General features: G+C 46.6%; 2 protein-coding genes across 2 annotated transcripts; both read left to right on the top strand.

Annotated features, from left to right (window-relative positions):
* The first annotated feature begins 4,229 nt into the window (after window positions 1-4,229).
* Window positions 4,230-5,036, top strand: LOC100835550. Its single transcript, XM_003572726.4, has 2 exons — window positions 4,230-4,423; window positions 4,518-5,036. Exons 1-2 carry the CDS (start codon window positions 4,332-4,334, stop codon window positions 4,798-4,800), a joined length of 375 nt encoding a protein of 124 aa, XP_003572774.1. The 5' UTR covers window positions 4,230-4,331; the 3' UTR covers window positions 4,801-5,036.
* Window positions 5,037-11,131: 6,095 nt separating this feature from the next.
* On the top strand, window positions 11,132-12,506 carry LOC100823771 (probable aquaporin TIP2-1). The gene is made up of 3 exons (XM_003569980.4): window positions 11,132-11,424; window positions 11,516-11,766; window positions 11,891-12,506. Exons 1-3 carry the CDS (start codon window positions 11,298-11,300, stop codon window positions 12,260-12,262), a joined length of 750 nt encoding a protein of 249 aa, XP_003570028.1. The 5' UTR covers window positions 11,132-11,297; the 3' UTR covers window positions 12,263-12,506.
* The last annotated feature ends 2,234 nt before the right edge of the window (window positions 12,507-14,740 follow it).

Genomic DNA, 14,740 nt, shown 5'->3' with positions numbered 1-14,740 from the left:
GTAGAGCAGGGCATTTTTCGGGACGTTGGGCCGGTTGGCCCGCAATAGCGGATCCCGCTCGGCAGGCCGATGAGTGTGCCGCCCACAATGGCAGACCCTTCTTAGCAGGCCGACGAATGCTCCGAACTGCCGATACAAAAACAAAAACCTCATAAGACCCAGCCATGCACCGTTGGGTCTTTTGATTTGCGAGCAGTAGCCAGTAGGAGTTGGGCTTTTGAGATTTTATTGGGTCAAGAGATCCGACGGTGCATCAACGGGTTCAATAGTTTTGTGTTGGGTCTTGTAGGATTTGTCTATCTGGTTTCTCAAAAAAAAAAAACTGAATGATGAATTAGAGGCTAGGTGCACGAGTCAATAGAAGGTGTTGCCCAGATGCACCATAGGTTTATCTTTTTTTTAATCTAATATACTTAGTTTGCACCACAGTTGTAGCCTGCAACACTATAATATTTGGTTCACATGTTATATATAGACTGAATCTTTACCAAAAATTGCCACGGTAGTGTTTCTTGTTAGAATACTTTTGTAGCAAGACACACACCATACCTAAGTTTAGTATTTTTGGTCTCTAGAAAGATTAGTGTTCACAACTACAAAATACCCCTTCCATGAACCCTCACCACTGGCGGTCATTTTCATTTAAAAAACCATCGCCACTGGTGCTCGAGCCACTGTTGATCCCTTGAAGACTGCTGAAACTTGCAAAAATCATAACTATTTCAAAAAAATTCCAAACTATGTGATTATTTTTCCTCTCTTTTCTTAACTAATCGGATGAATCGCATGAAAGGGAGAGAGACTCCCGCAACCCCCACCCCATGTTATCACACTGCCAGGGGATATCGATAATTATCATGATTGATATGACTCATCACTTTACATGTCAAACACATTCAGATCTGCCCTCTGTCCCATATTAAGTGACTCAAATTTGTTCAAATATGAATGTATCTATACCTAAAAAGCGTCTAAATACATGTAATAGAAAGTCATTTAATATGAGACGGAGAGAGTATTAATCAGATTTTTGCCTTCACACACGCCATGCTTCTTCGGAATGCTATGGTTTGTAATACCGTTTGAGCTGTTCAGATATATCATAGTACTTCTTTCGTCCAATAAAAGATATCTCGAGTTTGTCAAAATTTAGATGGACATAGACATGACTTAGTCTATAGATACATCAAATTTAGTCAAAGTTGAGACATCGAGGAACTAGTAAACTTTTACAACTCCATTGTTTCCCAAAACTAATTTTGTAGTGTTCTGTGAGTTTGAAAGATAATTAGTTGGCACGTACTGTCAGAGTATATCGATCACATGACTCCGTTTACATGTCAGTGATGAATGATTGTCTTGTAGCTTTGGTGTAGTGTTGTGACTTGCGATACTGAACTTTACTGGACTAAATATGTTGTCATCACTTGGTATGTACTTGAATTGGTCGTCAGAATTGAGATCCATTTACGTCATTGTTTCAGTGCCAAAATTCCAAGCTACAAACGTACATATCTCTGGGACAAAATGCATGATATGATTTTTGTGATGATCTTGTTTTTGACGCGCGCGGCATCTCTCATCACTTCTTGTCACCAGCAAATTTGCAACAATGCATGTGCAAAGGCAGGCGATCGGTGGCCGCTCGCCGACCAACCCCCGCGAGAAAGCGAGAGAACTCGGGGAGCGAAGGATCTCGATAAGCTCAATCCGAACGATCATCGAACGCGCGAGATAGAGCTAGTCAGCTCACCGGCCGCGTCTTGCATGCGCCATGCGGTCCTGGTACCTTGGCATGCAGCAGCTCTACCTGCCGGTCCCTCTCTGCGCTGCCACTCTGCCGTAAGTCCACCTCGCACGCCGTAGGGTCGTCATGGCTGCTGGCCGACTAGAATTAATGATGATCTGCGTACGTGCACCATGAGTCACACACGTTATGGATAAGGTGCAGATCGATGCCCCCTTCCTCGTCAGGTGCTCCCCCGATGCATCAGGTGACATAAATTTGCTTCCCTAATTAAGCAGAGGTTAAAGTCTTCAGACTCTTCACAAGAAATGCAGACCAGGTCTACCTCCGCCATCATAGGATTTTTGTCAAGAAAGAATTGACATGATATCACTGTGTAATATCAGAGGTTCCAAAATACCACTCAAATAACCAACCTTTCCAAAATACAACTACAATTCAGTAAGCCATCTCAGCTAGCTGTTGGATTTCCGTCATTTCGCTGAGGGAGGGAGGCAGGAAATTTGGCAGAAACAGAACTTTGGATGGATCTGACAGCAAACCAAGCATGAGTAACAGTACCAGCTAGCACATGCCGTAACAGTGCCACTCCATCAACCCATCATGTGCAGGCAGGGGTGCATTGGATCAGTTAGTTGACCTGACCGTGGATGGATGCATTGCACATCGCCGGCAATACTCAACGCGCAACACTGCAACAGAAAAAGGAGAGGTAGACGTACTCGATCGCAGAACCACAAACCCCCAGCGGCGTACGCTAACTGGCTGTGCATGCATCTTGCCGAAATGTGAAGTACTGCGTCTGTACGTGCTACAGTACTGCTGATGCTGTGTCCATAAAGATTAGGCGTGAGCCGTGTGACAGGATTCGTCTCGTGATAAGCAAGCAAACAGGGAACCCCGATCTACATATAATTCCGTCCACGTACATCAAGCTAGCTCGTCAAAGCACCGAAATGTGTTCGAGTCATCGTGTGGCATGTCACGGGAATTAATGCTGCTACTGTATATTGTCTGGCAACGACATGCAGCCGACGATCACCGATCGCTGTTAATCGTAGCTGTAAGTTGTACGGACGGCGGCGAATTAGCTCTCCCCGTTGCAATCAAACAAAGACGCTACTACTGTGTATGGTTTTAGTACGTCGGTACGTGCAAGCATGGGATTGAGCCATCGACACGTTTGCTAGCTCGTCAGTTCGTGCCGACCATTTCCTTTCCGATCGACCTAAAACCGCGTGCAACTCCGGCAGCGGTCTCTTGAAACTGTGGACCATTCTTTTTTAAGAAAAAAAAATCTTAGATCTCAATCGACTTATCATAACCATTGGGCTAAAATCTGATACGCATCTTCATTCTTTCGTCTGATTAATATCCAACGGTCAGACAGGTCGACTTTTTTTTAACGTGAACCACGGGAAGTTGAATGTCAATGTCGCAAAGGTTAAACTTGCTTCCAGTACGTGGCTTTGGATAAGTTCATTCTTCTTAATCTTAAAAGCCTGTTGCTTCTCTAATTTCTTAGTCGATGGAAGCTAGTCAATGATGAACTAAACTCCTACATATATGTATTAATTCAAACACACGTGGCCATAAGCTGTGAGGTCGGTCAGTCAACTACCTCAAAATCTTGTACTCACTCCATCTGATTTGTATAAGAATCTGTACAAATTCACATCGGTTAATTCGGGACGGAGTGAGTATTTCGTATTTAAATAAACATTTGTAAAGCTGCTAATTAAGAGGGTTTTTTTCTTAGCACATACTAAGTGTATGCTCGATTCAAGAAGAGTATATATGCCGCAACACAGCTACAAACCCGTAGAGGGCCGATGATTACTCCAATGTAACAAGGCATTTCAAACTCATGGCATCCAAGTTAAAATAGAAAACTTTACGTTTATAAGATCAATATTGTTTTTTTTCTTTTTGTGAGGGAAGATCAATACTACCCCCTCTGATCTAAATTGTTGACTCAAATTTGCTCAAATATGAATGTATCTATTCTTAAAAAGCGTCTAGATACATGTAATATTTCGACGACAATTTAGGATAGGAGGGAGTACTGTTTTGAAGGGGCCACATTCACGAACACACAAGGCCACATAACTCCCAATCAAAATTAGTGACCGCGCCGGCCAGTGTGACCGTCCAGTCATAGGGAGTAAAACGTTTTTCTAAGAAAGTAAACGCATTCCACCCATGCGAATATCGTCGTCATCGACCAACCTCTATCAGACTACCACGTACGTAAAACCGACCCGGCTACTCCCGCCACTCCTTTTATCTTTTTTCCCCGCTTTGCACGCAGCACGCACGTCCGCATGGACACGTGGCCTGTCTCCCACCCGCCCGGCTCCGTACCCAGCCAAAAACCTCGCCGTGGTGGGAACCACCCCATTCCTCACGCCCGGTTCCGCTGCCCACGATCTGATCTTCTCCTGTCGCCCCTCCGTATTTAAGGCCTTCTCCTTAATTTGCTCCCCGGCACATCAATTCCTTCTTCTTCACTTCTCTAATAGCCATATATAATCTCGCCACCCTCCAGCGAATCGATCAGGGCGCGTCGTATAGTAGTAGCCCGATGTCCGGCACCGTGTGCTCCATGTGCGGCGACGTCGGCTTCCCGGACAAGCTCTTCCGCTGCGCCCGCTGCCGCTGCCGCTTCCAGCACTCGTAAGTGTACTCTTCCAGAATCTCTTATAATTCGTGGCACTGCAGTCAGGAAAGGATTGATTGGACATACTTATATGTTTGTCGTTCCATGCAGCTACTGCACGAACTACTACGGCGACGCGGCTCCGGCGGAGGCGGGCGCCGGAGTGTGCGACTGGTGCCTCAGCGACGACGTCCTCCTGAAGAAGAGGCCGCCTTCGGCCATGCAGATGCAGCAGCACGCCGCGGCGACCGGGAGCGAGGAGTTGTTCTCCAATCGTAGCTTTGGGAAAGTCAAGGTGACCGGCGGCGGCGAGCAGGATCAGAGCAGCCGGAGAGTGAACACCAAGGGGGCGGCCGTTCGCAGGTACAAGCTGCTCAAGGACGTCTTGTGCTAGCCGCGGGCCGATCATGGTGATCGATCTGGGCCTCGTCAGCGTGTACTATAATACTAGTACGTACAATGTTTAGTTAATCCCAAATCTTAATTAGGCAGTCTTCATACCTAGTTATAGCTAGCTGCAGGGTTATGTATGTCGATCCTTGTGTGCGAGTGCGAATGTTTGCATGTCTACTCACAATGAGATCTGCTTCCGAATGTATTAGTAATTTAGTACTTCATCTCTCTTTATCACCTTCGTGCTGCCGTGCATGTGTACGTACGTGATATTAGTCTAGTAGTCATCGATGAGTTCGTCAAGTACATGCACCCTTAACACGGTTAAACGGCGAAATCGACCCCCCGTTATATTTGCTACCGATTGTTGGTCTTTCTAGTTAGGTGTTTAATCTGACATTGGATTTGTTGTACGTACGTGCCCTAATTAATCAATAAATCTACATGTCTCCACACCACCTCCCAGACATGGACTACACATCTTAGTTTCCAGTCGATCGTTTAACGCGGTAAAGTTGCACTTGTTCCGTGTAGTAGTCCTTTCCTTCAATTCCCTCGATCCACTCTGGTAGTGTGATATGCGTCTGGGAAAACTCTAGAAGGCGATGGATCACGTTGCTGCTGCATGCTCAGCTCAGTCGCCTTTTCCCTCGGTGGTGCCGATGTATTGGAATCAAATCAGCGAGTCGTACGCAAAGACTGTAAAGTGGCCGACACGCCCATGTTAAAGCAAGCCCCAAGCTCCCCCACCCGTGGCTTAGCCTCGGAGGGCAGATCTTTGTGGGCGCAAGAATCCATGAATGCAAGGAACGCGCGCCACTCCCGGTGTCCCCAGTCATTCGTCTTGTCGACGAGGCAACCCAATCTGGTCGACGGCGGTGTATACCCTTGATCTACTCGATCTGACGATCTGTTCGATCTATGTACCGTACAATGCAAAATCGATGAAAGGCTTGTGCGGCTATTACCCTAGCATGTTCGGCCCAGGGCTGATCAGCATGGTTACGGAAGTACCCCTTGCTTCCGTTAGAAACATAAATCTAAGAAGTTCTACTTTTATCTTGTGTAAATTTATAGAAAAATCTACGAGAATCTACGACTCTAAGTTATTTTTATTATTATTAAATCCATCGTGATATATATGTTTGCACGGTATACTCATTTGATACGGTAGGTGTTAGTACATTTTCTAAAAATTGGTCAAATTTTAAAAGGTTTCACTTAGGATAAAGTTATGACTTCTCATATTTACGAACGGAGATAGTAGTGTACGTATTTTTTTTTTCATATAAAGGAAGATTTTATCTTCCTACTGTTGACGATGCAACTGCAAAACAAGAGTAGTTCCATGCCTCTCCAGAAAAAGCATCTCCAGACTACCTAGCTACCCTTGTCGGCAAAACCATGGATTGGGTCACCTCCTCCTTCGCTCCGGCACCAGGACGAGGTAGGGAGTCTGGATCTACATTTCGGCATGATATTTATGTCCCTTATACTTAGGGTTTGTGTTGAGGTTGGTTCCTCGGGAGCGGCACACTGGTGGATATATGGCGCCGGCGGCTAGAAGAATAATAAGGTTCCTTCGGCACCTCATCCACCTCGTCTGCAACATAGGACGGAGGATCATCTGGTTGCTGCTCTTGTGGAGTAGTGGATTCGGTTTGGTCTTTGGTTTTGCAGATGTTCTTCATGTCCTTTTTTGCTTTTTCTCGGATCGGCGTGGCTCGACTAGCTTCGGCTTTGTCACAAAGCTAGTGAGTTTCTTCGTGTCTTGGTTTCCCTGGATCTGTCTAGGACATTGATCTGTTTTTAGATCATCGTCTCCCGCATCTTCTCGCTCTGACCGACAACTTCCTGGCTACTATGCTGGCGACAATGTTTTTTCCTGGCTCCGACATGGTTCGGAGATCCAGAGGCAGCGTCGAGTTCCGCTAACAGCACACCGCCGACAAGAGTATGAGGAATAGGTCATTGTTTCTCCCAAGTGGTATTTATCCTTTTTTTAGATAGTCTTGTAAGCACTGGTTGATTGAATATATAACATTTACCTTCTCAAAGAAAAAGTCGTAAACAAGAGTTATTTCTGACTTTACATAACTTACACAGAGCCCAACAAATACACAAATATGCATCTTTATCTTCTTCTTTTTTTACCAAATCCATCCTAACACCAGGTTTGTAAAAAACCCGCATAACGTAATAAATGTAATTAAGAGATCCAACGCAAAAGAATTGCCGAAAACAGGGGAAGAAAATCGACAGCTAATATCTCACCCATGTGTGGTGAAGAGATCTATCTCTCTGCTTTTCCCTAAGAAATCATGGCAAAATTGACAGGGTACCCATGTAATGTTAGTTATTCTTATTCATGGCCTTGAACGACCTAAGATTTTTATGCATCTGCTACAAAATCTATATGAAACGTCAGACAACTCCAACCTTTCAGCAACAGCTGTCAACCACGACCGATTTTAGAATCTGCAGTTGAAGTTGCAGCCCGGACCAAACAAACAACCTATGTCTACTTCAAAGCTTCATCTATTGGCGTGCCCAATGGATATGTACGTCCAGTAAGCCTCCTTCCACAGGCACGAGTAAACCTCTTTTGATTTTCTTCTAAACCGGGGTACCCCTTCCCCGGCCGGCACCGCCTCTGAACCCGCCGTGGCATGTGCCCAATCACGTGCACACGACCACAGCACGGTACGGACGAGTTAGACATGGTGAGACCTATCTAATCGTCCGTATGTTAATTTCAGAAGATCCGGGCAAGTCCTCCAGGCTTACGGCAAAGACTTGGGAACACAAACTGATAATCTCAAAAAAGCTATGATGATCTTTAGGGCGGAGATAGGCCAAAACACGTCATACATGACACATGCGCCTGCAGCCACAGGGACCAAACCAAAAACCCTGTTATTGCTGCCTGCCTGCGAGTAGTGCGCCACCATGTGGAATGGCTAGCCCTCTGAAGATCTCTGGTCCGTTGCATGTGGCGTAGTACTACGTTTTACTACTACTGTTTAAGTCAAACTGGCCCAGCCATGGAGTGATGGAGGTATAGTTTCACCATCCTCGTTTCATCCTATCAGACTTGGTCGACAAGGCTTGGTTGTGCCAAACAAAGACTCTGCATGTTTGGGGGGATCTTGCGCGTGCCGCCGGCCAGGGATGTCCCTGGCCGGCGATTCGTGTGCATCAAGGAAGAGGAGCACAGATCAGAGCAGAGGACTTGAGACAGATCGAACATTCAACAAATAAACAGATCCCTGAGCGCTGAGTTAAAAAAAAAACACAGATCCATGAGCGCTTGTGCTTTGCTGTCCGCTCACTGCAACGCGCGTGGATTACGTGATAAACTACCCCGCAATTAATACCCCGTCATGAAAACCTGGTCGATATATCAGATTTCCTTAAGAATCATGTCGATTCCGACGTTTGGACCATCGATCACGTTCGCGGGCCACATCCAGAATTCTCTAGCTAGTCTCCAGTACGCCCGTACGCACGGGTAGACACCCACACCGAAATTCTGGAACGGATAGGATCAAATTGATGCATGCATGGCTGATGGTTCACGCACGTGCACGCGTTCACGCCACCACGCCATGTATATACGTCGCCATGAAAGAAAAGGATATATCTAATGGAGCGAAAGCAAGATGAGGCGCGCGAACAGTCAGTCGTCCGGTCTTTTCATACCCGTGAATCTGTGTGTGATGGATGCATGGGAGGTGAAAGGCACGACGGTATACGTAAGTATGTACGTGTCCTCTGCCAAACGTGTCAAGACAAGGCTCGCACATGCCCAGATAGCGTGCGTCACGCGCGCACGCAGCAGTGCGCGCGGCGCTCATTTCACCGCAGCCACAGCTTTTCCTTTCTGTTTCTTTCTCTAATAATCTCTAAATAGCGCCACAGGTAACAGGTTTCTCGAGAGGATTGTTGTGGCGATCTAGAGGGATGTACGAGATTAATCAGGTTACCGCACGACTCTAGAGACAGAGATTGAGGTGTTTGGTTTGCTTGTGTTCGGTGGTGTGGTCGATGGAGAGCCGAGGGAAAGTTTTTCTTTTTTGATCGGAGAGCCGAGGGAATGTTTGTGCTACGGATCGGATGGGGGAGATAAAGTTTTTTTTTTTTTTGACAGCATGGGAGAGATACAGTTTGTGCTGTGGAATTTCTCCGTCTGTTTCCTGTTGTTGCTTCTAGTTTCTCACCTTGGGTCTGGTTGGGCCGAAAGAAGGGACAGCAATCATCTGCTATTGCTGTATGTCTTAAGTTTCTTACCGTTGGTTGGGCCGGCTATATATTCGCTTTTTGGGCCACCCCTTCCCGTAAATCAGAACATGGCCCTCCGTGGGCTATCACTTCACAGGTCAGTGATCCCCTAAAAAAAAAACTTCACAGGTCAGTGCTAAGATTTCCTAAAAAAAAGGGATCAATGCTAAGATTAAGATCCCATAAAAATGGTCAATGCTGGGATGGAACTGCAGACATTTGTAGTTGCGTACCACGGGCAACTGTGTGCAAGGGAGACAGTCAGACAGACATACACTCAGCCAACTGCAGAGTGGAATTCATGTGCCAAAGGCTTAGGATGGCAGCCGTGGTTCCACAATAATTTGCTTAAAGCGATAAGATAAAGAACAGCACACGAGACTCATTAGGCAAAAGCATGCCACGGCAGCATCTTGTCACTGAATAATGCAAAGCGCAGAACAAGTGGACAGCACACCTAATCCCTGCAAGTTAGTGGCAATGAGCCTCCAGTCTAAGCCAAAAAGCGCTAACCACTGCACCGGAAAATGCTTGTCTATCAAACTCACAAAATTGGCTGTCCTTACGGAATACTATGAAAAATTCAAACGATTCTTGCAAAGTCTATTGGCGTGTATTCGGATGACATCTGCATGACAGGACCACAAAACCTTACATACCTGCGGTAGGGCTTTGACTTGGGAATATGAGGAAGGTCAGAGAAAGGACAGGTTAGAGGCCAACAAGAGCAACAGAAGTAATTACAACAGTAGTACTGAAGAAAAAATACAGCTACATGCAGTTTCTGTCACCAATATCGATCATGGAAACTATACCGTCACCGTCCGGTTACTAGTTATGCAGTCAAAGGCCGCCCTTTGCTGCAAGAAATCCATTTATATCACCACTATCACGTAACTATAGTTTCACTAGTTGCAAACTCTGATCTCAGGCCCATAAGAACCCTCTCTGAAAACACATTTTCATTGCCAAGGAAATGTAGTACAAATCGTATTCAATTGTTACGTAATAAAATAAACCGAGGGATTAAGTCCTAATCATCACTGCAATTTTCAATTGCTGTACCTGATGCGAACTTGAGAGATACAATATTGCTAGTCTCGCCGACTTAGAAGATGCAGTGTTCTTATTTGGTTCCTGTCGCGGTCACTTAGCAAGCCATCTAAGAAGTTCTTTGAATTCCAGTAAACGTTCTTTTAGTTTTGAACAAAGTAGTCTGCTTCCAAAATTCATGGGAACATACTGTATGGGTAAAGTGAATCAATGACAACCTTTGCGAGGTCCACACCAAGGGAACAGATTGGCTGAATTTTTTTAGTCGACTTGGAAATGGATGTTGATCTGTCTTTTACATCATCTCGAGTTTGATATCTCAATTTTGCAAATTTACATAAAACTCCCTAAATTTCATGGCAAAATTGAGATATCAAACTCCAGCAAATTGGAAATGGATTTTTTGCAAAGAGGAAAGCCATTTCCTTTGGACATGGAGTTCCTGCTCGAAGGTAAAACAATTGAAACATTCAGAGCTCTCAGCAAAGTTCAGTACCAGCAGGGGCGGATGTAGGAAAAAGTATAGGAAGAACCAGAATAGAAGGGATGATTTATTGGGGCGGGGGGCGAAAATATGAAGCTTTTATGATGAAATTACCAGCCCCATAAACCCTTTTGATGCAACTTTTTAGCAGTGGTTATTGATCAACCAACCTGACAAACCAAGAGAACAGAAATTCGAATACTCATATTTTCCTTGGAAGAACGAAGATTTCAGAAAACACTGTTATGAATAACTCCACTTGGTTTCTTTGATCAGAAACATCAAGAGAAGCAACAAGGACAGCACATCAAGTCATCAAACCACTCCCAGCGATTTAAATGCTCCCCTCAACCAAACAATATTTAATCGCAGTTTGAGATAAAGTACTATTTAAAAGTTTATAATAGCAACAAAACATTTGAATAAAGCAAAGTGCGGTTGGGCGGCCTAGTAGTACCAATCATAGAACAAGCTAGCCCTTAAATAAAACCGTTTGTGCTAATCATCCGCACCGCCCAGAAATACTCAAACCCAAGATTGGAGCTGGCCATTAAGCTGTTAGCACGATTTCGAGTGTATAAAAGGGGCCTAATCTTAAGGGGCCTCCTCATCAGTGTAAGCTAGCAGCAGCTCTAAGTGTGCAGAGGCATTTTCCAGGGTAGCAAAAGCCAAAAGGCAGAATGGTGAAACTCGCATTCGGAAGCTGCGGCGACTCCTTCAGCGCCACGTCCATCAAGTCCTATGTGGCGGAGTTCATCGCCACCCTCCTCTTCGTGTTCGCTGGCGTCGGATCTGCCATCGCCTACGGTTAGTCGCTGTATATGGAGTTCAGTGCTAAGTGTATGGAGTATGCAGTTCAGTGCTAGTAAGTGCTAACAATCTGGACGACTTTGTGTAGGGAAACTGACCGACGATGGCGCCCTGGACCCGGCTGGCCTCGTGGCGGTGGCGATCGCCCACGCCTTCGCCCTCTTTGTTGGTGTTGCGATTGCCGCCAACATCTCCGGCGGGCACCTCAACCCCGCCGTGACCTTCGGCCTGGCCGTCGGCGGCAACATCACCATCCTCACCGGGATCTTCTACTGGGTCGCCCAGCTGCTCGGCGCCACCGTCGCCTGCTTCCTCCTCAAATTCGTTACCCACGGAAAGGTCGGCATATACTTCAATTTCCACACGATCACACTAACTATATATACCCGTACAATTTACAGCAAGATCGCACAGAGATAGAGCGTGGACCTGACGGATGAAATCATTCTAAATATTAACGCAGGCCATCCCGACGCACGGCGTGGCGGCCGGCATGAACGAGCTGGAGGGCGTGGTGATGGAGATCGTCATCACCTTCGCGCTGGTGTACACGGTGTACGCCACGGCGGCGGACCCGAAGAAGGGCTCCCTGGGCACCATCGCGCCGATCGCCATCGGCTTCATCGTGGGCGCCAACATCCTGGCAGCGGGCCCCTTCAGCGGCGGATCCATGAACCCGGCCCGCTCCTTCGGCCCGGCCGTCGCCGCGGGAAACTTCGCCGGCAACTGGGTCTACTGGGTCGGCCCACTCATCGGGGGCGGCCTCGCGGGGCTCGTCTACGGCGACGTGTTCATCGCGTCCTACCAGCCCGTCGCCGACCAGGACTACGCGTAAAATTAAAGCGCGCGCGTGATGAACGTACCGATGGAACGCTCCGTTGTTTCAGATTTGCATCGTTGCTTTGCTTTCTGCTCTTCGTCGTGTGATGTGGTCACGGTTGTGTACGGATGGTCTGTCAGGGTCACGTCCTTGTGTTTCCTTTTACCGTTTTGATTCAATCCATTCCATGTACAAATGTTTCGTTCTGCGGTCCTCGTATGCAAGAAAAAAAAGTTCTACGAAAGTTACTTCCAATTTCGATTGTCTGATTCTCGATGCATCTAAAACCTTTGCACCCACGTTGGAACCACAAGGAGCAACGCGACGTTTTTTTTTTTTTGATAAAAGGGTTTCTCCCAGCTTCCTTAATAAAGCCATATATAGTTTTACAGATGTTTAGTGCTTAGATAAAAAGCAATACTGCAAACAACACCTGCAGACCGCAGCCGGCGCCAAAAAACAGCTACACATCGCCACCCACGATAGAGCTAAAACAACAGCAATGTCCAGATAAAACGCCGTAACAGGATGAAAAGGAACTGAAGAGACTGGTCAGGTTCCGTCGCCCAACAGGTGCCCATCCATGCCTTGAGTGAAGATCTCACCAGCAACTCACCGCAGCTTCTTAGTTCCTAGCTCCAGCACCTTTTGAAGATTTGGCTTCTGCAACTCACACCAATAGTCAATGCAATGACAGAAATGGAAGACCACACTCATAGGATCAGCAGGCATGATATGATCAAAACAAGCTCTATTGCGAGTCTTCCACAAAGTCCAGAACAAGGTTACCATGAAAATCTTGGCAGACCCCAAATCAACACCTGTGAACTGGCCCATCCATACCCACGCTGATTCATGGACCTGGAAACGGCGCCGTGTCACAAAAACTTTGCTAAAGAATAAACAAAGAACAAATGGTCCGTAGATTCGTCACATGCACAGAACATACAGTGAGTATCACGTTTGTTCAGATTATCTTTGGTCAAAATCCTGCCCCACAACACCAACCACAAGAAAACTTTAATTTTAGCTCGAAGTTTAAGCTTCCAGACTATCTTATAAACCTTCTGCGGTCGCCTCGTTTGTAAAGAGTTATACATACTCTTTACAATACAACCATCTGACAGTATCTCTCTGTCTCTCTGGGAAGACAAAGAAGTAGATGTAATAATCTGCTTCAATTTCTTGCCAAGCCACCCCCAAATCTCCCCACAAGGTTCTCCTGAAAATCAGACAGCCCCCCCCCGGACCTGAAAGTGAGTGTATATAGACGAGGGAACATGTCAGTATCCTCCCAGAACCTTGTTTGTTTACCAGATCCCAACACTCTCTTACAAAACCCGTAAAACATGTGTTTAACCCCAGAACTGGGACACCCCAGTAGTAGGCATGGCCTGAGTTAGTGTCTGTTTTTCTAGATATTTCCTCCTCAGAATATCCTGCCATGCTCATTCCTGATTCTCTAATTTCCCTAACCAACGCGATGGAACCAGAACTCGTGCTTAACCGCTGGCAACTTGCTGCGCAAAACTGTGAACGGGTGCGCGTTCTTTCCGTCCAAAACCACATCTCTCCTTTCTCACCTTTGGAAGTTGGAACTTGGAACATTGCTGCGAGACGGGCCTCAAACACTCGATTGTAACTTCAACCCGGTTGCTCTTCCACTCTGCAATTTTTGGAAGACGAAGAAAATACGTAGTACTATGGGGCCTGGGAGCGAGTATGACAGAAAGGACAATGTCCTAGTATTTGTACGTAGGCCGTCCCGACGAGGGGAATCCGAGAATAGGACATGACCGGGTTCGGCACGCGGATCCTACAGGCGGTTTACCACGTTCATGATGGTGCACAAGGTTCCCGGGCGGGGCGTGTGACCCCCTGGCAGATGAGATCAGGACTCAGGAGGGGAACATCGACAAGGGCGATTGGGTCGCTGTTCATTGGACTTTTTTTTAGACTCGTCACGGGCACGTGCGTGCTGGCCACGGGCTCGCTCATTACCCCGCGCTGTTGTTTGGGCTGGCAGTCGTCAGTAGGGACTTTAAGAACCATGCCGTGTACTACTAATGGGCCGATTTCATGGCCCGTGCGGCCGCCGCGGCCCTGGTGTTTGGTGTTCCCAATGGCGCCAGCGACCCAATCATGGACTCACCCCACGATAGTTGGATCACTTGATCCATTTCACGCCCCAACTCCCCATTGATCCACGTCGTACGACAACTACATGGGTCTAGTCCCTCATAGGATTTTTTTTCTCTCCCTGTTTACCTCGCAGCATGCTACAGTGTGGAGGCTGGAGAGTGTAGACTGCGGCCTGTGTGATCAAATGGTGGATCGGACAGAGCTTGTTCGCGATTCAGCGAGAAGGTTAGGTCTAGGTTATTTGAAGTCGTCATAGGAGTTTCGACTAAGAATGTGGCTCTAGCGCTAGTGTGTGATGAATTGATCATGTAGCTTTTGAATGTTGATGTATATATGTTGTGACTTTGTGCT

The sequence above is a fragment of the Brachypodium distachyon genome, chromosome 3 (genome assembly GCF_000005505.3).
Source record: "Brachypodium distachyon strain Bd21 chromosome 3, Brachypodium_distachyon_v3.0, whole genome shotgun sequence".
In the NCBI taxonomy this organism is placed as follows: Eukaryota; Viridiplantae; Streptophyta; class Magnoliopsida; order Poales; family Poaceae; genus Brachypodium; species Brachypodium distachyon.
The sequence above is the reverse complement of the archived record's forward strand: the minus strand, read 5'-3'. Positions and strand labels throughout refer to the sequence as shown.

What these genes read in the sequence shown, in the direction of transcription:
- LOC100823771 (XM_003569980.4), top strand. Translation starts at nt 11,298, where the DNA reads ATGGTGAAACTCGCATTCGGAAGCTGCGGCGACTCCTTCAGCGCCACG. An exon ending in CGGATCTGCCATCGCCTACG is followed by an intron (nt 11,425 to 11,515) that starts GTTAGTCGCTGT and finishes GACTTTGTGTAG; the next exon opens with GGAAACTGACCGACGATGGC. An exon ending in AATTCGTTACCCACGGAAAG is followed by an intron (nt 11,767 to 11,890) that starts GTCGGCATATAC and finishes ATATTAACGCAG; the next exon opens with GCCATCCCGACGCACGGCGT.
- LOC100835550 (XM_003572726.4), top strand. Translation starts at nt 4,332, where the DNA reads ATGTCCGGCACCGTGTGCTCCATGTGCGGCGACGTCGGCTTCCCGGAC. An exon ending in CGCTGCCGCTTCCAGCACTC is followed by an intron (nt 4,424 to 4,517) that starts GTAAGTGTACTC and finishes CGTTCCATGCAG; the next exon opens with CTACTGCACGAACTACTACG.